At 44.8% G+C, this 25,228-nt stretch overlaps 1 protein-coding gene across 7 annotated transcripts in view; it reads right to left on the bottom strand.

The window, feature by feature from the left end:
• Nucleotides 1–25,228, bottom strand: part of gria3b (glutamate receptor, ionotropic, AMPA 3b) — a 102,960-nt gene that overhangs the window by 4,341 nt on the left and 73,391 nt on the right. For 4 of the 7 annotated variants that reach the window (XR_013134152.1, XM_077022791.1, XM_077022793.1 and 1 more), the window contains exons 11-14: nt 19,253–19,626; nt 14,036–14,234; nt 3,635–3,882; nt 2,663–2,777 (exon numbers count right to left, since the gene is read on the bottom strand). Coding sequence is in view for 6 of the 7 variants with exons in the window: in XM_077022791.1 (XP_076878906.1) it covers nt 2,663–2,777; nt 3,635–3,882; nt 14,036–14,234; nt 19,253–19,626 (936 nt within the window). In the remaining variant the exon portion in view is untranslated. Of the gene's footprint in view, nt 1–2,636; nt 2,778–3,634; nt 3,883–14,035; nt 14,235–19,252; nt 19,627–25,228 lie in introns of all 7 variants that reach the window. The other 3 variants (XM_077022792.1, XM_077022794.1, XM_077022796.1) reach the window with 2 other exon arrangements.

Raw genomic sequence — 25,228 nt, 5'->3', positions numbered from 1 at the left:
GTGCTGTCTCCCAACACAAGCTCATTAGAGACAGCTCACCGACAGTGTGTTGGCCAACGTGGGCTTCAAATCGCTGCAGACTGAAGAAACAAAAAAAAAAAAAAAGAGAGAGAGAGAGGGAGAAAGCAACAGAGCTGGAACAGAGGAGGTGATTATGAAAGCTCAAACAGCTCGTCACTGTGGTCCACAGCCGGGGGGCTTCTCTGCTTCTCTGCTTGTGGCTAGCTGAGGTCTCACTATCGGGGGAGGGGAAAGAAATTTTGCCATCTATGGTTTATGAAATTCTGCAACAAGCCCCATTGTGAGGAAAATTCCTGAAAAGCCCAAGCAACGACATAGCACACATAGCTATTAACTATTTATATTCATGGACAAGAGAGAGGATAAAGTGACAAGAACAAACGTGTTTATAAGAAAAAAGTCATTAGAGTGTGTGAAGCTTTTATACTTCTTAATGTGATGTGTGTCATTTGAGTGGCCAAAACCCCCCAGGGGCCAGTGAAGTCATAAACACTTCAGGATGAAGACTTAAGCATTTGACAAGGAGTGAAGTATGTGTACACGTATGTCCTCATCTCAAACTGGCATAGTTTTGTCTTTGCTTGAGCAAACCAGCACTGTCAGAAATTTATAAGGGGGGCTGCAACATTCTCCTCCAGACATTAGTGGGGGGACATTCCCCTCCAGACATTAGTGGGGGGACATTCCCCTCTAGACATTAGTGGGGGGACATTCCCCTCCAGACATTAGTGGGGGGGACATTCCCCTCTAGACATTAGTGGGGGGACATTCCCCTCCAGACATTAGTGGGGGGACATTCCCCTCTAGACATTAGTGGGGGGACATTCCCCTCCAGACATTAGTGGGGGGACATTCCCCTCTAGACATTAGTGGGGGGACATTCCCCTCCAGACATTAGTGGGGGGACATTCTCCTCCAGACATTAGTGGGGGGACATTCCCCTCCAGACATTAGTGGGGGGACATTCCCCTCTAGACATTAGTGGGGGGACATTCCCCTCCAGACATTAGTGGGGGGACATTCTCCTCCAGACATTAGTGGGGGGACATTCCCCTCCAGACATTAGTGGGGGGACATTCCCCTCTGGACATTAGTGGGGGGACATTCCCCTCCAGACATTAGTGGGGGGACATTCCCCTCTAGACATTAGTGGGGGGATATTCCCCTCTAGACATTAGTGGGGGGACATTCTCCTCCAGACATTAGTGGGGGGACATTCCCCTCTAGACATTAGTGGGGGGACATTCTCCTCCAGACATTAGTGGGGGGACATTCCCCTCTAGACATTAGTGGGGGGACATTCCCCTCTAGACATTAGTGGGGGGACATTCCCCTCTAGACATTAGTGGGGGGACATTCCCCTCCAGACATTAGTGGGGGGACATTCCCCTCTAGACATTAGTGGGGGGACATTCCCCTCTAGACATTAGGGAGCCTTTGCTTGAAGACAAAACTGACTTGTTAAAACATGAACAGAGCGTTCAGTATGAGGTCATGTAAACTCCTCCTTTTCCCACTGTCCTTTGAAACTATTTAGGATGCAGTTTAGCACACAATGATTGTGCATGGTGTCTTTCCATAGGACGTGCTGCCTTTAACGTAGCAGAAGGTTTGAAATGACAGTGTGTATCCTGCTGTCACAGTACCACTACTGCTGTAGTTCCCTTGTGGAGAGGGTGGAGCAGCAGTTACCACCAAATAAAGTGAGATGATTACAGATGTGCATGGCTGCTTTCTGATCCACTGAGGACTTCCCACTGACTTGGAGATTTAGTATTCCTGCAGTGCTTTGTCCCCTGGAGACTCTGCCTAACTGACTATCTTAGCTGAAGAGCTGTTTTACAGGCCTTAAGATGCCATCGACAGGCTTGGTGTCTACAAAAGTACCTGCCATGCTAGTATTTTTAGCCCACATCATCACTTTAAAACAGAAGCTTTATTGTGCATCCCATCCACTAACCCAACATGCCACATCAGAATATTATTTACCCCACTTCTCCTTTGTTGATTGCAATTTCATTGGTCTAGGACTAGAGCTTGATAGGAGCATAATATTAATGGTCATAATATTAATGGTCAGTGCAGACAATGATTAGTCATCATGATGGGACGCCCATCAGTGCACTGCTGCCCAGCAGAGGGAAAAGGAAGGACAAACCTCCCGTCTTCCTTCACCAACTGCTGGGCAGGTTCGTTTCCCTGAGAGATTTCTCGCGCATACATATACAGGAACACACTGTACAAGCACACAGTTAACAGTTATAGTGACAAAATGGAAAACAAATGAGTCCTGAGTGTTAACTGTAAATATCACTATTTTACAACCTTGCAGTCCCTGCATCAATACATTTGACGTTAGAAAGTGACTTCCTGCTTACAAAAGCTCTCCTCAGTAGGACAAAATCGTACTGGTCCTTTTCCTCCTCCGTTAGCCAATCAGGGTTCTTGGTTTGACCTCAGACGGACCAATAGTGATCAGGGCCATGTTTGTAGGAAAGGAAATGAAAGAAACGGGTGTCGTGGCTGAAACGCTACCGTGGGCGGCAGCTGGTGACAGCTTTAGGGGGCTTTGGTTCAGCAATAACAGCCTTGCCGATTACTCTGCACTATGGTACCCGATTTTGGTGACATTGAGGCTGACCTTGGAGTCCCCTCCCCCGCTGCCGCACTCTCCCTTGTCGTACCACCATTTGTTTTTCAATTTGTCCAACAGGCCTTGTTCATTCAGTTTTAACACTGCCAGGTTAACAGCATTTCTTGAAACGATAAAACATAACTTGTAAGAAAGTGCACATGTGTGGGAGAAGCTAAGGCAAGAGCAGGTAGCATAGTTACGTCAGTATAGTGCTGCTGAATATTCTGGTCTAGTACTAATTAGACTTCAGAGTCATTATAATATCAAATATCAGAATAGTAATTGAAAGAGCACGAAAGGACAATTTGGTTAAGAATTTCACGGAAATGGAGATAAGAGATGCTTAGAGCAAAGAAAGTGTTAAATATCAAAGGCGGCATGGAGGGATACACGGTTTGAAACTGAAGAGTGCGGAATGGGGACACTCGTCATTGAGAAGAAAGGTAACAACAACAAACACCATGCAATTAACATTCGTCACAAGTGACAGCACAGCTTTTACAAGCTAAATTGAAAAACCGTTGGACTGTTAAATTAAAAGTGACAACACAACAGTCAGGAAGGACAGCACACAAGACAGAGAGAGAGAGAGAGAGAGAGAGAGAGAGAGAAAGGGATCGAAGAAAACATCAGGGCAGAAGAGACAGGGAGAAAGATGTAAAAGGTGAAATGGTTGTTAAAACTTAGCCCCAAATACACTAAGTCAGATTTCTGGTTCTATTAGGAAAGAGCACAAGCACACACAGAAGAAAGAACACAGAAAACGATCATCTTAGGTCAAACGACATTTGAAAAGAGCATTATACCGTTACCTCGTCAGGTTCATTGAGACAAAAATAGGGAAAAGAGCAAAGAAATAAAGGGGGGGGGGGGGGGGGGGGGGGGGGGAGGGGTGGGAAGAGAAATGATAACACAAGACATCAGGGTAGATGGAATACTATAACAACATAGAGAATATTGTTATATTATTCCACCCACCTTAATGCTGAGCCCTTGGGCGTGGCCACACCGTAGCCCTTAGAATCGAGGTTGCCGCCCACTTTCATGGTGTCGCAGGGCTTCCTCTGCTCGATGTATTCGTTCATGGTGGACTCCAGCAGGAAGGCAAACTTGCCCTTCGACTTGCGGACACGGGCGACGCCGTCCGGCGTGGTCTTGGCGAAGACAGACGGCTCCGCAGACTTCATGTACGACCACATTTTCTCGTACACTGCTATTTTGGAGCGCTGCACAGTTGGAGATAGGGGCAGAAAGAGAAACGTGTTAGGATGTCATCATAATTCAAAAAGTGCACAGATCTGGCACACAGATATTGTATTTCACGCTTCATGTCAACTGGAAAGATTAACTATGTGCTTTTAATCTCGATATAGTCAAAAAGAACCCCAAAGCTTGTAAAACACACCAAAACATTTCATATTTCAAAGGCATTCTGAAAAATTATGAGGTACCACACATCAACATTTCATAAGATTAATAAAAACACAATTGAATTAGAGTGTGAAAGAATGTGTCCTGGTGAGACCATCAGATGGCATCTTCTGTTTTTTTCTTTTGCATTGTCTCTCCCTGTATGACGTTGAGTTATGATTTTCAGCTATAGTAGTTTTGTGCAGAGCGTGTACTGGTGTCAGGAGCAGATGGTCATTATGTGTTTTCCTTTTTGTTGTTTGTTCCTTTCAAAAATGATGCACATGCCTAGATGCCATCTAAAAATAAACAAATGAGCAGTGGTCAATGTACTGACTCTTACAGACCAGCAGTGGTCAATGTACTGACTCTTACAGACCAGCAGTGTTCAATGTACTGACACATACAGACCAGCAGTGTTCAATGTACTGACTCTTACAGACCAGCATTGGTCAATGTACTGACTCATACAGACCAGCAGTGTTCACTGTACTGACTCTTACAGACCAGCAGTGTTCACTGTACCGACTCATACAGACCAGCAGTGTTCAATGTACCGACTCATACAGACCAGCAGTGTTCAATGTACTGACTCATACAGACCAGCAGTGGTCAATGTACTGACTCATACAGACCAGCAGTGGTCAATGTCCTGACTCATACAGACCAGCAGTGTTCAATCAATGTACTGACTCATACAGACCAGCAGTGTTCAATGTACTGACTCATATAGACCAGCAGTGTTCAATGTACTGACTCATACAGACCAGCAGTTCACACAACACCAGTTATTTTATACTATGTTTGCTCTAAAATACGGTGCTTACATTCTCCAACTCAAAAAGTCTTCATATATTGCAGATGAAATCTACACTAATGCACGGAGGTCATTCTGAGCCATGGGTCAGTTTACAGGCATAGATCTCACTGGCATCTGAGAATATGAGATAGCCTGTGTAACAAGCATGTTTTAAATTATTCAATAGAAGTAGATTTAGTTATTTACTTATCTATTTTCATTCATACATGTTTCCTGTGGGATTTTACATCACTGCCATAGGCCACAGGGCATGGAGATGGGGCGTGTTTTATGGTCACGCCATACAACCATGTGTTTTGAGTGTTTTACGGTGTGGCGGGAATATGACTGGTTTGATGATGAAACATAAGCTATTGGCCAGCAGTGGGGCGGCGCGTTGTGTTCACAGTCTAATAAACATTTTACAAGGGATGTGACACTATCTATAATTGAAATGCTTTCAAGGGAGGCTACAATGTATGCTTTCTCATGCAAGACAGCTCACAAACAATCACCTCAAGTAAGAGACTTCAAGTAATGAAGACTGTTTTTTTGTCATTTATCACTAAAAAAAGCAAGGTATTCAGCTTTTAAATACAATAAACATACATTAATGCATATTACTTTACACAGCTGAAGAAATTCTGAATTCATGGCTAATACCACTAATCTAAACATGTGCATTCTTTGATTACATCTGAAAACCAAAGACAGAACACACATTTGTGTTAATGAAAGAAGCATTGGTTTAAGGGTAACTTTCTGTTCTGTGTGCGTATACTCTAAATTGCACTTGAGGTCAGTGATGGCAGTCGCAAAACGAGTCCGAAAGAATGGATTCTGGAATTGATTAGTGCAGAAGGTACGTGAGCTGTCTCCCTGCCTTGTGAAGTCAATTCATCAATACTGGGCCAGAGATGAAGTGCCTCAGTAAACCAAATAGGCTGATTCCACACATTTGATTGGCAAGCCACAGTGTGGAAGAGACAGAGAGACACAGAGCGAGACAGACAGAGTAAGGGTTGAGATCAAGAGAGAAAGAAAATGAGCAGTGGGATGAGAGAAGAGCAAATCTGCATGTTTGTCCTTATTCCACACCCTCTTGGAACAGTGGCCACTCAAAACATGGCAAAACACTGCAGCCATTTTAAATTCAATTAGGGGCAGATGAATTGCAAGGTTTGTCGCTGCTAATTAAACGGATATTTGGCGAGGCGATTATGTCACGTGTGTCAGTCTCTCTCATTCGCACAGCCTCCCTGAGCTGGCACGAGGAAGCCCGGAACAGCTTCGGAACAACTTTCAAGGCTGCACTGGCAGGAGAGGAGAGAGATGTTTCCCTCGCATGGCCTCCATTTCTAGTCAGAGCTTCAATATGTCACTTGCACTGCTGTGGATGTCCTGATAACAAGGTTTGGGAGGGGAGGGTGTTGGGGGGGGGGGGGGGGGGGGGGGGTGGAGGAGGAGGAGAGAGGCAGATGAAGATGAGCAAGGCTGCTACTGACCAATCAGAGCCTGGCTGAGGGTGTCACAGGGGTGTATAGTGCCAGTAGCTGTACTGTGAAAAAGTTGCACCCTGTCATTTCTACACCACAAATCAGAACAGCTAGTCACATTTAATCCTGTTAATGCTTGTTCCTTTCCAAAATCTATACCGGTGTACAAGGTTATACCCTTAAAATGAGCCATTTATCTGTCCATTTATAGCATGTAGAGATCTAACATTGCTTAGGATGTTAGCTAGCTAATAAGTTTGCCCATAAGAAACCTTTTGATAGAATTACTAAGATAGCAGAGTATTAATTTGCAATTACATCTCAAGGATTTTTTATCCAAAAATATTTTCCAGTAGTAAATTTAAGTATACACGAAGACTAGAAATACTGTGCACAGCATTCCCACAACATACGTCCCAAACATGCCTACAACATACGTCTCAAACACGCCAACAACATACGTCCCAAACGCACCCACAACATACGTCTCAAACACACCCACAACATACGTCCCAAACGCACCCACAACATACGTCTCAAACACACCCACAACATACGTCCCAAACGCACCCACAACATACGTCTCAAACACACCCACAACATACGTCCCAAACACGCCCACAACACACGTCTCAAACACGCCCACAACATACGTCTCAAACACACCCACAACATACGTCTCAAACACACCAACAACATACGTCCCAAACGCACCCACAACATACGTCTCAAACACACCCACAACATACGTCTCAAACACGCCCACAACATACGTTCCAAACACGCCCACAACATAAGTCCCAAACACACCCACAACATAAGTCCCAAACACGCCCATAACACACGTCCCAAACATGCCCACAACACACGTCCCAAACACGCCCAAAACACACATCCCAAACATGCCTACAACATACGTCTCAAACACGCCAACAACATACGTTCCAAACACGCCCACAACATAAGTCCCATACACACCCACAACATACGTCTCAAACAAGCCCACAACATACATCCCAAACGCATCCACAACATACGTCTCAAACACACCCACAACATACGTCTCAAACATGCCCACAACATACGTTCCAAACATGCCCACAACATACGTTCCAAACACGCCCACAACATAAGTCCCAAACACGCCCATAACACACGTCCCAAACACGCCCACAACACACGTCCCAAACACGCCCAAAACACACGTCTCAAACAAGCCCACAACATACGTCCCAAACACACCCACAACATACGTCTCAAACACGCCCACAACATACGTCTCAAACACACCCACAACATACGTCCCAAACGCACCCACAACATACGTCTCAAACACACCCACAACATACGTCCCAAACACGCCCACAACACATGTCCCAAACACGCCCACAACACACGTCTCAAACACGCCCACAACACACGTCCCAAACACGCCCACAACACACGTCTCAAACACGCCCACAACACACGACCCAAACATCCTCATCTCCTGTGCATATTCTCACAATACTTTGGATTATGCAATAATCCAAATGTACTATGACCAGTGTTGGGAACGTTACTTTAAAAAAGTAATTAGTTATAGTTACTCACTACTTGTTCAAAAAAGTAACTGAGTTAGTAACTGAATTATAATAAAAGTAACTCGTTACCAGGGAAAGTAACTATTTGCATTACAGTAAAAAAAAAGTTATATGCCAATGAATAAGGATTTTTTTTTGAAAAAGCAGTTTTTACAGTCAGTTGAAATGAGTAGATCTGTGACGCGCGGGCAGGGCGAAGGACGAGACACGGGAATCCTTGCTTTCGTGGCAGACGTCACTTTTAATAACAAATAAAGATTGCGCAATAGCGCACAAGCAACACACACGATTCACACAATGTGCAGCCTTAAGCCGGGCGTACACTGTACGATATTTTAAATCGTGTACTCAGCTCCAGCTCAAACTGTACGACTAAATCGCAGGGAGAGTCGGCTCGTGGAGCTGCTTCAACAGTGCGATACTCTCACGAGGAGCGATTTGAATTTCAAACATGTTTGATATTCTTGCGACGCTGCGATTTCTGATCGGGAGTTGGTCGTGAGGTGTGAATCGCTCCTCGTTTACCTGTGTAAACTATACGATGCACGACACGCGATTGAGCCGAAACTCGGCCCGACCACAAAAATAGTCGCACGAGTGAAAAATCGGCTGAAAATGGGCCAAAAATCGCACAGTGTACGCCCAGCTTTAGACAACGACGAGCACAGGACACTGCGCGAGCGCACATTAAATAGACAAACCACATTAGCCCCTTGTGATTACGAGACGAGTCACAGGTGAGACAGATTATCACACGACATAACCCTAACCACGTATATCCACTGACGCAGACAAAGCACGTGGACAACGTAAACACACGCCCAAAAGGGAGGGGCCGGGGTCCTCAACGTGACAAGATCAGAAAGGAGTTTAACGTTTGATATTTATTGCACATCCACAGACCAGTGCAGGATAAAATCCTTTAAAATCCCAAATCTTTGTAAAAAATAAAAGCAAAAGTAAACAGTTACACTATATAAAGTGCATTTACATCTATCAAATTAAATTAAATTCTCTCAACCTGAGACAACTGGTTTGTTCACAATAGAAGTAAACTTAACAATAAAACCTATATTTTTAATTAAATAAATCAAATACACAGTCTGGTAGACATTCAGGAACTTCAAGTAATTTCTTAAATAATGTTTATATCGCCACCTTGAAAATGCTCATTTTTCTTCGGCTTGCTCCTGACTCGCCATTTCTGCCTCTTCTCCGTTTGTGTCGTGTCACTGGAGTATTTCGCCGCGCGTGTAAAAACACTGTTAGTATATCAATATATAGTAACGCATCGCTTTTAATGACCAGTAAAGTCAACGGCGTTGTAACGACAGGAAAAGTAATTAATTATTTTATCCCGTTACTGACAAAATGACGCCGTTACCTAACGCCGTTATTTTTAACGGCGTTATTCGCAACACTGACTATGACATATAACATTCAGTCATACATTCTCGAGTCCAGCAGTACTAAGCTAAGAATTATACCTTTCAACTCACACTTTGCGTATATCAACACCCTGTCGGACAATAACAAATAAATACAGGCTTCAGATAAGAACTGATGAGAAAGAAATGAAACCTTCATTGCTGGTCATATTCTTTACTGTTTCAGGCTTAAGAGACATAATTTTAAGGCTGTTACTGCAGTGTCACAAGGATGGGGCTTTGGGTGTGTGCACACACACACGCGCACCCGCACATGTGTAAAAAACATGGTCCCCTAGGCACCTTGAAGGTGTATCTGACAACAGCTGTCTCTGTGGCTGAGTCTCAGGATGGAGGATAGGTCTGCCATTATTTTAGGCTACTGTCAGTGAAACTGTATGGAATCAGACTTTGTCAGCTTGTGAAATGCCTGACACTGTAGGCACTGCCTCCAAGATCAACAAAACTCCATCCACTGGCAGCCCTGGGTGTTGCATCAAATATATCTAGTGGCATAAAAAAAAATAAAAGAAACATGGATTGTGATTTAAATCACTTTAAAAGGACAGTCAGAGATGCATAACAGAAAATACATTTGTAGAGGGCTAACTGCAAAGCAAGTGCATGGCAAATAGATCAGAAAGAGCCCATCTAATTTCACTCAAAAGGTCTTGAAATACGAGTTCACAGGTGCTCACTGCTTTGCCTCCTATTAGGTTTTCATTTGAACCACAGCAGGAGCTTCCGGCCTGTTAATGCCGCAGAGAAGGACAAATAATTGCAGCCCAAAGTCAGAATAACATGCCCTCTCCTACACTAACACCCCGCTAATCTGTATTGATTTTGAGTTAGGCAGCGTCTGTAAAGTGCAGCCTGCATGGCCTCCTGAACACCCCCAACCAGTCCGTCCCCTGATTCTGCAGCCTGCTTCCATCACACCTTCCCACTCTTTTGCCACTCCCCCTTCTCCTACACCCACCATCCTTTCTTCTCCATGCTGCTCACGGCCGCCTCTTCGTCCACGATGTCAGTATACCCCGTTCAACATTTTCTTTCATATCGCATGGCTTGCGGTTATTTCACAGTTCCTCCCAGTTTCAAATATACTGCTGTACCTGTTTCCCCAGCTGTGCGCTACAGAACGCTGGTGTTCAGAGAAGGAGGTTGGGGCTCTACTGATGTACCTTATGCCTGGAATACCAAAGTGCTGACTTTGAGCTTTGGGCTACCTGTACGTGTGTTCTCTGTTCCCCCTATTGTTTGCCATTCAGCTGGCGTGAGACAGGTCCCTCAGTGGAGATGGGACACTCACTGAAGGTTACGGCAGCTTCACAGGCACATCTCACTGCTTTTGTCAGGTTTTGGTCTTTCTGCAAAGAACCTTTAATCTCAGCTGTGAAAACAATGATGTTTAGCCACCCAAACAGACAGAAGCACAGGGCCCATGGACAGACATGGTGATGTGCATCATCGTATTCATTCCCCAATATTGTTCTCCTTCTCTTCACAGTATAATTGCTCTGATCCTTTAAAGTTCATGAGGTATTTTTTTAACACTTTCCAGGTGCAAAGACAGACCAGTGCTTGAATCTATGAGCAGACATGTTGTGTTGTATAATATATGAGCCATAGTACCTTTCTGCCATAATTCCTCACATGTGAAATTGATTTTCACACTTTCAAGAAGTGCAATAAAGGCTCTAGTGGAGTCACTGATTCCATCCGTGCCTGTTCCAACAGGCTTGATCTGTAGGCTGGTACTAAGAAATCAAACCTGTGCTTTGAGATGTGACATTACTGTCTGGCATCTACTTAACATTCAGTCATGGTAGAAATCTTTAATTATTCAAACCATTATAGGTAGGCTGTGCATGTCATGACTACATAACCCAATAGCGCATCATAACACAATAACGCATCATTTCACAATAGCGCACCATTACACAATAGCACATCATAACACAACAGCACATCGTTACACAATAGCGCATCGTTACACAATAACACAGCATTACACAATAGCGCATCGTAACACAATAGCGCATCATTACACAATAGCGCAGCGTTACACAATAGCACATCATAACACAGTAACACATTGTTACATAATAATGCACCATAACACAATAGCGCATCATAACACAGTAGCGCATCGTAACACAATAGTGTCATCTGTGAGGATCACTACTATTTCTAATGTGTGAAATCTGTAGAATGGGAACTCTGCATACTAAATAACGAAGGGTCCTATGGGAGGGCCAGACTGCCAGAGCCATAACACGGTGTCTTAAATAGGCTCATACTGCGCCTCGGGTTGAGAGTGAGGGGCGCTGGGCTGGGCAGGACCAGGCAGCCTGCGTGTGGGCGGGCCTAGAGCTCCCATGCCTCCTTCTACGGGGCACCAGGGGAGTCTCCTCAGCCAGCTGGTACTCTTCAGTGGAAGGACAGATGTAGGGGCCTCAAGGGGCTATTGATCAAGGATCAAGATGGCAAAGACATCATCTCTAACGCGACTCTTCTGGTGCGTGTTCGCTGGGGCTGGACAAACTGAGATTTAATGCCGACTGCCCCACTTTTGTATTAAACGGGACAAACGGTCTGCGTGTCCGTGATCTTCAGAGTAATGCTGGAAATAGCCACTTCAAAGTGACAATAAAAACTGTAATCCGGTTCAATGCTCCCAATAACCCGGACTCATACCGTCATATCTCAATGTGCTGTACACACAAACATAATTTTGATATTAAAGATTTCATACTCCATGTGTTCTTGAAAATGAAGTTCATCATTCTTTTTTATTAGGTGTGCTGGATTTAAGTTGTCTCTGCAGAATGAGCAAGATGTGGAGTGTGTATCCTGAATGACTTCTATGGCTGGCTTCATATTGTCTATACAGATCATTTCTTCAACTAACCTACTTTAATAATATCTTTAACTGACAATTAAAGATATATACTTTAATAATATATTTAACAAACAATTAAAGCAATTACACAGAAGGAGTGCTTACTACTCAAATTTGGAAAAGAGCTCTTTTAAAGCATCTGCCATGCTCCTGAGATGGATTTAATAATAAAGCTTTGAGCAAGCTTTCACATGTAGAAGCAACTGTTAACATATCAAATTCCTACACTTGCTCCAGAATCTTGGCTCTCGCCCTAAACACCCACGAGTTTATTCCACACATCACCGAGTTTGGTGCAAATCTATGAGAGATGATTGCAAGAGAAATATATAAATAAGCAAACGGGGGGCTTGTGTCAAAGATGATGACATATGTCTTGCTCAGAAGGTTGTGGTTGATTTGGAACTTCCAGCTGCTTTCTGCCGTATGGGTCTAATTAAACCAGAATGTAACTCCTGAAAAACAGATCTGAAATAGATCCCCCCCCCACCCCCACCACCATTAATCTGTGTTTTTTCCTTGTCAGCCCTCTGCAGTTTTAATTAAAAGTACCCTGGAATAACGGTTCACACATGTCATTTCAGATTTGAAAGCCTCAGACTGTAAGTGGAACGCTCGTTATATAGAAAATAGGAGGTGTGCAAATCCCTAACCACCTCTCAGTTGTCTTGCTGTAAACCTTTAATGACATCAAAGGTTTGCCAGCGCACTGCTCCTCATGAGCGCTAATGTGTGCTGGGTTGGTTGTGCACCCTTCTGCTCCGCTCTTTTGGTGCTGTGTCCTTTGCTTTGTCAGTGAGGGCTTGTTTACAGCTTTCTGACCTTTACAAGCATCAAACAATTACATAAAAAATGCATTTAAGCATAAAATGTAAAATGGAAATGTAAAGCAGGACACATGCTATCATCTTAAAAAGCCAAGTAATGTGTAACTTTACTCTAGATGTAGTGACAGACTGTTCTAATATGCAGTATAGTGTGATGTCCATGTAAAGACTATTTGCACTGATTAATGCTGAAAATTAGCTCCAAAATTAATTTTGCCTTTCGCACAAGCACTGCAGATAGGTAATTTTGGCCTTAATTGCAGCATTGGTCCCACTGTGCCAGTGGCCATATTGCTAACTTCATCTCCCCTATCTTTCAAGTGTGCTGTTTGACCCCCAGGGTCTCTCTTCATCACGTCCAATTTGCTGGCCCCGGCAAAGCAACTAATTATATTTGGTAAGTTGACCTCTTTGGGTGGAAGGATGAGCTGTGGACTTTGATTACGTTGCTTTATCACCTCGGAGACACTGCCCCGCCATTATTCTCCTCCCTCTGACAGTCCTAGCCAGCTCAAGGTGGTACACAGCACCTGCTGTAAAAACTCCACGCTGTTTAATGACTATCCAAAAGCTCGACGTGAACCATTGACACCACAGGCAGGAACAGTGGCGTCCCACTAATGAGGAAGTAAGAGATGGAAGGGAATGAGCTACATCAGTAAATCCCTGCGAATATCTTACCAGGAGATGCTACAGGATTTTTGAATGACACGTAGGCATCGATAAAACTTTTTGGGGTAATATGTTACATATTTTATTATATCAAAATGAATTCAAGACCCAAAACTCTGTCCACCAATATTTAAAAAAAAATCTGACTCTTTCCTTCATGACTTGCTTTTGTTGAAATATCTGTAGAGATGTTCATATTTGGCTTTAAGAACAACAGACAGGCAGACTCACCCTGAAGAACAACAGACAGGCAGACTCACCCTAAAGAACTCTTTGGTGGAGCCAGAGTCCAGTGTTCCATAGGCGATCTCTGTTTGTTTGGCTAGATCTTCTGCACTCTCGATGGGTGACACCATCCTCTCCACTGTGAGGAAGGCAGCCAGGTTAGCCGTGTAGGAAGAGATGATGATGAGGGTGAAGAACCACCAGACCCCTCCTACTATTCTGCCCGATAAGGACCTGCAAAGATGGCCGCATTCAAACACACACAGAAAGACAATTTTGCTTTAACAATATATGAAGGAAAAAGATGGATGCTTACAAATGAAACTAGCAATGCCACTAAACTGTGACTAAAGGTGATTTAAAGTTTTATTCTTGCTTGCCTGGTCCAAAAAAACTTCTGGGAAGATTTACCAGCACAAATATGATAAAATATTTCTGGCATTTAAATGCAGACCCTTTCAAGCCAAAAATAAACAAATCAAATCGCTTCATAGCTCTGATATGGTGTAGGGTGTTATCCACCAAGTTAAGCCTACACAGGCAAACCAACAGAGATTGAAAAATGCATCAGAAAGTCAAATAGAAAGCTCATGACAGATCATTATGGGAGAAGACATTTTAGTGCCAGAGTGACGCATGTCTGACAGCTGTGGCAGATTTTAAAACATTCTGTGTAATCAGTAATTATATTAGCTCATCATTCACAGTCTTCTCGGAGGCCTGGAATGACCCCACATGATACCCTGTGTGTAATGTTCCGCCCTGAAACAGATCCCGCCATCCAGTTTGAACTCATTTGTTACATTGTCACAGTGTTAATCAAAGCTGGTAAATTTGGCAAATAGTCCTATTTTAAAATACCTATTAATATGCTAATAACAGCAAAAATCTTTCATGAAGATCAGCCATTTACTTATTGTAAGCTCCTAATAGCATAACAGCATTTGTCTCTCAGAAACTACAATTCTGCTCCATCTAGGTGCTGTCTGACAGCACAAGGACATAAGACATCATCCAAAGTAGCTCCATATTTGAAATACTGTGCGTGACCTAGGGTGTAAAAGCCATTAGCTGAACCCCTGTGCCCTCCATAGGGTGCAGTGAGCCATTTTGCTAAAACTCGCACCTAGCAAATGACAGCTGTAGCTTTACTGGCCAAAGTAGTGAAGTGAGGCACAGAGGGTGGCAGCATCTACAGACATTTGCTATACTCTACACACCACTGCCTGCACAAAGTCGTAGTGAGAATATATCCTTAAGAAAGCTGGAAACCTACAGGCTTATATTTCATATAATCCCACAGAGCTGTAGGAGATGTGGTGCTTAAAGGACCACGCCAATACCGTCGTGGTCTAACCTCTCACTATCAGACCAAGACCACCGTGGTCTAACCTCTCACTATCAGGCCAATACCGTCGTGGTCTAACCTCTCACTATCAGACCAAGACCAACGTGGTCTAACCTCTCACTATCAGATCAAGACCGTCCGTCGTGGTCTAACCTCTCACTATCAGACCAAGACCACCGTGGTCTAACCTCTCACTATCAGACCAAGACCATCGTGGTCTAACCTCTCACTATCAGACCAAGACCGTCGTGGTCTAACCTCTCACTATCAGGCCAAGACCGTCGTGGTCTAACCTCTCACTATCACAACTGCTCAAATAAGGATTCAAGATCACGTCCCACTGACACTGTCTTTCTTCTCCAAAATTCCAAAATAGTGTTGGAAGTTGAAACAGTGCAGCTCATTTGAACAAATTAGCACATCTTCTGTTTCTGCCAGAGAAGACGTTCATACAAGCAACGTTACTTGGTTTACAAATTTTTAGCAGAAATAATAATGTCAGTGGCACCTCTTTTATTCTCATGATATATTAAGATATGTAAAACCACATTTCTGTGAAGTTCTGTCATTAAAGAAGAATAAGATGCTTTGTTTCAATCTGGCATTATGCCCAAGAGTGTATTTTTAATCTTCCTTTCTTAAAGGATTCCCTGAGGTCATTATTTAAACATCTCATATTGATGAAGAGCTTTCAGTAATTACACCCACATTTTTTTTATTATTCACTGACATTATAGTCCCAATGCCAAAATATATGAGATGCAATTACTTTCCTATTTCCCAACAAGCAAACAGAGCTTGGTTCAACATGAAGTTTAAAGTACTTGTTGGCTTTGGGCTTTGAGTTTTGACTGCAGTTTTTCTGTGAGTAATCTTCTAAAATGCATAAATGACCTTCTGCACTGCAGTATTTTGTGGACTGATGCAATGCAATTAGAATATTTGAGATTTAAATGTCAATGGGGTCTTTAGTGGTACTGACAATACTGTTGAGCAATGAAAACACACACAAACCCTTGCAGAGAAAGCACCACAGTCCAGCATAGCAGTAATGCAAAACAACAACAGACTATAAAGAATCTGGCTAACATTATAATAACTACACTCCTAAGTCTAGCCTGGCAGAAACCATGCTGCAATATCAAATAGGGTTGTCCCGATCCGATATTTGGATCGGATCGGCCGCCGATATTAGCAAAAAATGCGTATCGGTATCAGATCGGCAGACACGAGAAAATGCCGATCCAGACTCCCGATCCAGTTTTTTTAAGTCCGATCCCGGTTTTCCTGCGCACCCATTTAGATAATCCATTCCAGTTTTTGCTAGGGAGAGTAAAATCCGGTCCGCATTTTCCAGCACACCTTCAGCACACGAGCGTAGTTTCTGCCCCAATTTAGCTCCGTGGCATCTCGGACCGCCGTGTAAATTTGAAGTTATCGGTCAATTTGTGTGGGATTATTTTACCTTAAAGGATGACAAAGACGAAGAGGTAGAGTGCAACATATGCCACAGTAAAGTCAAGCGTTGTGGTAAAGCTGTAAGAACTTTTAATACCACCAATCTAATCAAGCATTTAGCGAAATACCACCATAAACAACATGACGAGTTTCTAATGAAAACCGAAGACAAAAAGAAAGGTCCTACACAACTAACACTGGCAGAAACGTTTGAATTGAAGGGAGTGTATAGATGGGGATGGAGCAGCAAAGTGTGGAGTAGAAGGCATTTTGCTTTTAATTAGTTTACGATATGTGCACGGATTTTTTTTTAAGCTTTGGTTTACACTTGTTCAAGAGCACTGATGGATGTTAATGTTAATGTTTTCTATTTTCCACTCAGGTTGTGTGTTTTTAAAAAATATATAATTTACAATATTATTTGCACTTGTGGCTTTTTAATCCTTGGTTTACCGATGCTATTTCTGTTTGTTATTTAATATTTTGTCTATTTTGAGTTTATTAATTGCTAAATAAACAGGTCAGTTTCTCCTTACCAACCATTGTGTATTATTCAAACACACCTAATTCAGCTGGCTACTTGTTATCAAGAGTAAAACGCTTTTCAACATGAGTTTGACAACAAAGTAAGTTGGCTAAATAACTTTAAACTTTAATACATGCTCGGATAGATCGGTATCGGCCGATATCGGTATCGGATCGGAAGTGCAAATATCGGAAGTTCAAAAAGCTGGATCGGGACATCCCTAATATCAAACCACCAAACTCTACTAATGCCGGTGTGTGATTGGTCATGTAAGACTTGTACCTGTGATAAAATTGTAAAGCGACCTTGGATATCTTGAAAGGCTCCATATAAATTGAACATTCATTCATTCATTCATAATGCTCAATAATGCTGTCTGCGCACAACTCAAGTCACCATATACAAAATACAGTCACATTTTTGGTAACTATTATTATTATTATTTATTGCTTATGTGCTGCTTTATACACGTAGAGCATGTCTTCTAGAGCTGCTCTATACACGTAGAGCATGTCCTCTAGTGCTGGTCTATACACATAGAGCATGTCTTCTAGTGCTGCTCTATACATGTAGAGCATGTCTTCTAGAGCTGCTCTATATATATAGAGCATGTCCTCTAGTGATGGTCTATACATGTAGAGCATGTCTTCTAGTGCTGCTCTATACACATAGAGCATGTTCTCTAGTGCTGCTCTATACACATAGAGCATGTCCTCTAGTGCTGGTCTATACACGTAGAGCATGTCCTCTAATGCTGGTCTATACATGTTGCACAGCCTTTCGCAATAATAACACGACATCTTAATATGTCTCTTGTCACAACTGTTTTCTTTTTTTTACTATAGCAGATAATGAGCCAGACACATAGGGTTTCAGCTAATGGCCAGACTTCATGAACATTACATCTGTAACTGCAGACCAAACTTTGCAGTGTATTAAACAAGAGTGTATTAAACTGTTGTGCTGGAAAGTGCTGTACTGAAAACTGTAATGCATTTCACTGCAGATTTACAGTGTATCGCAATCACTGCAGACTAGATCTGAGAGAAATAAGCCCACGCCATAATCCACTGATGAATAATGTATAAAAGCAAACCAGAAATTAATTAGGTTTACCCAACAAATCAGAGATTACTTTACACCTGCCATTAAAAATGCAAAACCACTCACAACCCTACAAACCAAAAATCAATCCACTTGAACTATTTATAAGTATTTCTGTCCACTTAAAATGTACTGACAACAAAAATAAAATAACCACATCATCTTTCTATGCATTTTCTACATGTACATATTTTGTACAACATTGATAAACCAACCTGTTTGTTTGCAGATTTTTTCACTATGGCTCTGAATGTGCAAAGTGATCTGTGACAACCTGCAGCACTAGAGTTCCAATTACAGTCCTAATTAATCAGCTTCCTGCTGTTGTACGTAGGAACAGGGTGAACCATCTTTTTTTAGCACCATCAAAGTACTGCAGAGGAACACACTAACATCATCTTTGTGTAGTCTTGCCAGGTTCCCACGTTCCCTTTAAGTACTGTATATGTGCATTTTACCAATCATCACTTGAACACCACTTGAAATGCCTTCTGAGCAACATTATATAGCCTGTGATCTTTTGACAAGTTTGCAATTTAAAAGCCGCCTTCCAGCCTTCTTGTAAAAGAAAACACCAGCGGCAATAAAAAACGACAGCAAAAATATAAATTGCAATAAAATTCCGATAGAAGGATCCTCTGTAACAGCTCTTCAAGAACCCCAAATGAATGAAGATTACTTCATGGCCACCATGCTTCAATATGGCTTCTTAGTGCAAAGATCTCGAAGATCTTGGCAGTAGGAACAGACATGGTGGGGAAATAGCAGTGTTTTAATGATGGTACTGAGGCTGGGTATGGTGGTGAGGCGACCAACCTTGGCGAGATATCACAGCCCTGCTGCATGAAGGCCCCCAGGGAGAACCACAGGCTGTTAAAAATCCCAAAGTCATTAGGCGGGTCAGGAGGGGTCTGCGGGTCTTTGGCCTCCTCGCTCTCATCCAGGTGCCACTCGTACGGGCTGAAGCGGCTCACGAGGAACAGCACCACGCTCACGCCAATGTAGGCGAACACGATGCACATCCAGATCTCGTAGGCCAGCGGGTCCAGGAAGGAGAACACGCCCGGCTTGGACTTCTGGGGCTTCTTGATCATGATGGAGATGCCCAGGCTCATGAAGGGCTTGGAGAAGTCGATAACTTCCTCTCGGACCAGCGTGATGGTAAGTGGCGCGACAGCTATGTCTGCCCTCTGTAAGAAAACAAGGTCCATGCAGAAACACTTATTAGTGTTCTTCATCCGGGTCAGTGCGTTGCGGTCTAAATCCATACATTAGTGTCAGTGAGTGACTTACTTCAATGGTAAGTGAATAGGAGAGCTTTTAATTGATTAATTTTGTTCACATTGGCTTCAGTGTTCTTAGCATACATGCTGTTCAGTAATTATTTCCATTTCAATAAGATATTCAGACAAATTTGTATCAGAGAGTAACTTTTGAATGGGTAATTTTTCCCACAGGCTCCAATACGTGGAAAGAGCCACAATCAGGAAAGATAAATGATTTGACGTTGCCCTGGGGTGCATGGGCATACGCTTAATGTAAAAACAGAGTTATAGCAATATGCAGTACTCTCAACCCCCCCCCCCCCCCCCCCCCCCCAAAAAAAAAAACATCCTTTGACTACAGCTGAGCTTCACAGTGGCTGGAGTCCTCCTCCACTGTCTTCAACTGAGCCGGGCCTAACCAGCAAAGAAGACTTAAACTCCTCCACCTCCCTTAACTCCTCCCTTTATCATGCATCTAGAAATCACTGCAGCAGGAGCCGAGTGTGAGACAGTGGTGAGACAGTGGTGAGACAGCGGTGAGATGGTGGGAGCCTATGGTGATCACTGCTGCGTCTCTACAGGCTATTCTAATGTAATGTCAGCGAGAGATCCCAGATCTCCACCAGAAGGCTATTAGTTATGCAATAAGTCAGGATAAGGTCGAGGAAGCGTTGCAGGTAAACGCTGGTTATAAAAGCCCCTGCAAATATTAATTTCCTTTCATCATGTAGTCCAGAGCGGGTGGGATTCCGGTGTACTGTCTCAATAAATCACAGAATAATTTGCATATAAATAGCTAATTAAGTGTCTACCAAAAGTGATTTATCGGTAAGGCAGAAACATGCCTCAGATTTCTTCCCTCTGACATTCAGAGCAGTATGTGTAAATAATTGCCTGTGATCATCTTTCCTAACTCCAGGGTGAAATATGTACCGTACACATATGTGTTCTGGCACATGGAGGTTGTGTAATGGGGGGGGGGGGGAGCAAGGCTGTGTTGATCTTCTCAGCAGCACTCAAACACCGCTCACAGCACCAAGGACTCGTCTCTATTCACACTCCCTCCTTTTTTGGTTTGTTCTGTATTTGTTCTTAGTTTTTGTTTATTTTTATACTTTTTGGTTTGTGAGATGTTTTTGGCTTTCTCTCTTAAGCTCACAGTGCACTACCAAGACACACTTCAGGATAAGAGTGTTTTACCTTTGTTTGTTTTTTAAACCCCAACTGATGTGTAAATTAAGTAAGGATTTGTCTGCTGAAAATGTTACTGCCAGGAATGTTAAAATGACTCATCTAATAACAGCTTCTGTTCCGATATATTGATTTCTGTAGGACTTTATTGTATTTATTTCTGTGGACACTGAATTTCAAATAATGTATATATCTGTGTAACGTCGGGGGGGTTACGTGATCATGGGGCGGACGCACTGGCGCTGGAGAGCGGGACTCTAGACTACTGGCAGTAGCCATACTGGCTAACTGCCTAGTGTTTGTTCGTAGCACTCTACTCTTACGAGGCATAGTACGTAAGCACCGACACTCAGACCACAGACACTCACGGAAGAACACAACGCGTAACCAAACGAACTCAACAACTGATATTTATATGAGACACCTAAAGACCACAAACACACCAAAACATAAGACTAGGCAATACAAGGACACCGTGATACAGAACCATAACTACATGAATGGGAGACCATACATCCAATACAATAAGGCACAGGAAACATAGAACGCGCAGGCTATATATATATTTAAACACCAACTCGCAGGACAACACACTGCTGGACTACAACATAAAGAGACATTACTAAACCGACAATAAAACATACACAACCAAAGACGATATACAAATGAACCACAATGAGGAGAAACCTGACGAAGCAGAAACAAACCTCATAACAGAAACTTGAACTAAGTGACACACAGCATACTCACATAGACAACCACCGTAAAGTCACAAAACAAGCAAGACCAAACACAACATACAAACTAGAGCAAGACTTAACTTACACCAAACGAACAGAAGCAAGACTACAACATACAGAACTCAAGCACGCACAAGACTTAGAGGATGAAACCCGAAACGTAGTACTTAGACAGAATGAATGAAACATAAACATTGACCCACAAAGAAAACCCAAAACACAAAGACTTTATACAAACCTTAATGAACACTCAACAAGCAACAGCTGAACCAGATGACAAATATAGAGGCGGAACTAAACAGAAACCGAAAAGACTAGAGGAAGGAGGAGCCAGGCTACACAGACAGGGAGGGGGCGGAGCCAGGCGTGACAGAACCCCCCCCTAAAGCGCCACTCCGGGGCGCTCAAAACCATACAAGAAAACAAAACAAGTCACGTAGAAACAGGGGCAAAACCAGGACGGACAACATGAAAACCAGGAAACCAGCTAGAAGACATGGAGGCAGGACTTGTAGCGGAAGACAGTGAATGACTAAAACCACAATCTGACGTCGAGGACACGGAAGAGGAAGGAGACACAGGGAAAGTGAACGGAAACGAAATACTGGTCATCGCCGGCACATCACTGGATAACACAGACCCAAGTGACCCAGAGGCAGTAGCGGAAACGGAAGTAGCGTCGGGTGTGTGAAAGGGAGTGGAAGAGGAACCAATAGTACCTCCAGAGGGAGAAGTGAGTATGGGAGGAGACCTGGGGGGAAAAACCGGACCGGAGGAACAGGAAAACACAGAGGTGAGTATTTGTAAAACAACAGATACATGAACAGGAACAAGTTGAACATATAGACAAGGAACAGGAACCGTACAGGGTACAAAAACACACGAACCTGAAACACATACGGGTACAGAGACTACAGAAGAACGATATGAGGTCACAGGAACTGGCACAAATACATATTCAGGGACAGGAGTCCACAACAACAGTTTCAATTGGGACATGTATTCCAACAGTTCCCACAACGTGGGGGTTATGCTAACCCCTGTGTCATAGACATAGTCCCCTTGGGTGGCTGTTCCCAGCAGTCCCTGTGTCTGGGTAGGGGGAATGGGCTGCGCAGGTCCTGGCGCAAACTGAGCAGTCCGAGGGTCAGGCCCAGACCACCTCTGGAACACGGGGACGTGCGGCGACGGCTGCGACCCCTTCCAGACAGCAGGAACAGGCGGCGGCGACGGTGGCAACCCCCTCCGGCCAGCGGGAACAGGCGGCGGCGGCGACGACCTCCGGGCAGCGGGAACAGGCGCTGGCGGCGACGACCTCCGGGCAGCGGGAACAGGCGCCGGCGGCGACGACCTCCGGGCAGCGGGAACAGGCGCCGGCGGCGACGACCTCCGGGCAGCGGGAACAGGCGCCGGCGGCGACGACCTCCGGGCAGCGGGAACAGGCGCCGGCGGCGACGACCTCCGGGCAGCGGGAACAGGCGCCGGCGGCGACGACCTCCGGGCAGCGGGAACAGGAGCCGGCGTGGACGACCCCTCCTGGGTCGCCGGGACAGGAACCGGCGTGGACGACCCCTCCTGGGTCGTCGGGACAGGAACCGGCGTGGACGACCCCTCCTGGGTCGCCGGGACAGCAGCCGGCGTGGACGACCTCTCCTGGGTCGCCGGGACAGCAGCCGGCGTGGACGACCTCTCCTGGGTCGCCGGGACAGCAGCCGGCGTGGACGACCTCTCCTGGGTCGCCGGGACAGCAGCCGGCGTGGACGACCTCTCCTGGGTCGCCGGGACAGCAGCCGGCGTGGACGACCTCTCCTGGGTCGCCGGGACAGCAGCCGGCGTGGACGACCTCTCCTGGGTCGCCGGGACAGCAGCCGGTGTGGACGACCTCTCCGGGACCTCAGACTCGCAAGCAGGACCCTCCGGGGTCTCGGAGATGCTCACCGGTCGCTGCTGGGCCTCGGGGACGCTCACAGGTCGCTCCTGGGCCTCGGGGACGCTCACAGGTCGCTCCTGGGCCTCGGGGACGCTCACAGATCGCTCCTGGGCCTCGGGTACGCTCACTGGTCGCTCCTGGGCCTCGGGTACGCTCTCGGACCGCTCCTGGAAGGCTGGCGTAGGCGTAGGCTGGGCGGCTGGCGTAGGCGTAGGCTGGGCGGCTGGCGTAGGCGTAGGCTGGGCGGCTGGCGTAGGCGTAGGCTGGGCGGCTGGCGTAGGCGTAGGCTGGGCGGCTTGCGTAGGCGTAGGCTGGGCGGCTTGCGTAGGCGTAGGCTGGGAGGCTTGCGTAGGCGTAGGCTGGGAGGCTTGCGTAGGCGTAGGCTGGGAGGCTGGCGTAGGCGTAGGCTGGGAGGCTGGCGTAGCCTTGAGGATCCGTTCAGCCCTACGGGCTGCTACCTCCTCAGTGTCGGACCAGTCCTGTGTCCAATGCTCTGCATTGTACTTCCCAAAGCGAGCTCTGAGCAGTCCAAAAAACCCCTCCAAAGTCCCCATCTCATGGGCTCTCTGAGTCATCAAGAGGTCAGCCCATTGTAACGCCTTACCCTCAAGGTATTGCAAAAGGTATCTCACTTTCAGAAATTCGGGGGGTTGTGGGCCGAGCAAGCAGTCAAAAAATAATCTGCTCTGGAAAATAAAACCTTCAAGAGGGCCATCCCCATTAAACCCATGTGGAGGACTAATCTCCGAAGGCAGTTCGAATGGTTCTCCCCGTTTTATCCGTTCAAGCAGGTCCCCAGGAAAAGCGAGGACCTCCACCTTGTGCTCTCTCGCTGCGTCCTGATTAGGTGGGTCAATCTGTAACGTCGGGGGGGTTACGTGATCATGGGGCGGACGCACTGGCGCTGGAGAGCGGGACTCTAGACTACTGGCAGTAGCCATACTGGCTAACTGCCTAGTGTTTGTTCGTAGCACTCTACTCTTACGAGGCATAGTACGTAAGCACCGACACTCAGACCACAGACACTCACGGAAGAACACAACGCGTAACCAAACGAACTCAACAACTGATATTTATATGAGACACCTAAAGACCACAAACACACCAAAACATAAGACTAGGCAATACAAGGACACCGTGATACAGAACCATAACTACATGAATGGGAGACCATACATCCAATACAATAAGGCACAGGAAACATAGAACGCGCAGGCTATATATATATTTAAACACCAACTCGCAGGACAACACACTGCTGGACTACAACATAAAGAGACATTACTAAACCGACAATAAAACATACACAACCAAAGACGATATACAAATGAACCACAATGAGGAGAAACCTGACGAAGCAGAAACAAACCTCATAACAGAAACTTGAACTAAGTGACACACAGCATACTCACATAGACAACCACCGTAAAGTCACAAAACAAGCAAGACCAAACACAACATACAAACTAGAGCAAGACTTAACTTACACCAAACGAACAGAAGCAAGACTACAACATACAGAACTCAAGCACGCACAAGACTTAGAGGATGAAACCCGAAACGTAGTACTTAGACAGAATGAATGAAACATAAACATTGACCCACAAAGAAAACCCAAAACACAAAGACTTTATACAAACCTTAATGAACACTCAACAAGCAACAG

This window comes from Brachyhypopomus gauderio, chromosome 11 (assembly GCF_052324685.1).
Source record: "Brachyhypopomus gauderio isolate BG-103 chromosome 11, BGAUD_0.2, whole genome shotgun sequence".
In the NCBI taxonomy this organism is placed as follows: domain Eukaryota; kingdom Metazoa; phylum Chordata; class Actinopteri; order Gymnotiformes; family Hypopomidae; genus Brachyhypopomus; species Brachyhypopomus gauderio.
The sequence above is the reverse complement of the archived record's forward strand: the minus strand, read 5'-3'. Positions and strand labels throughout refer to the sequence as shown.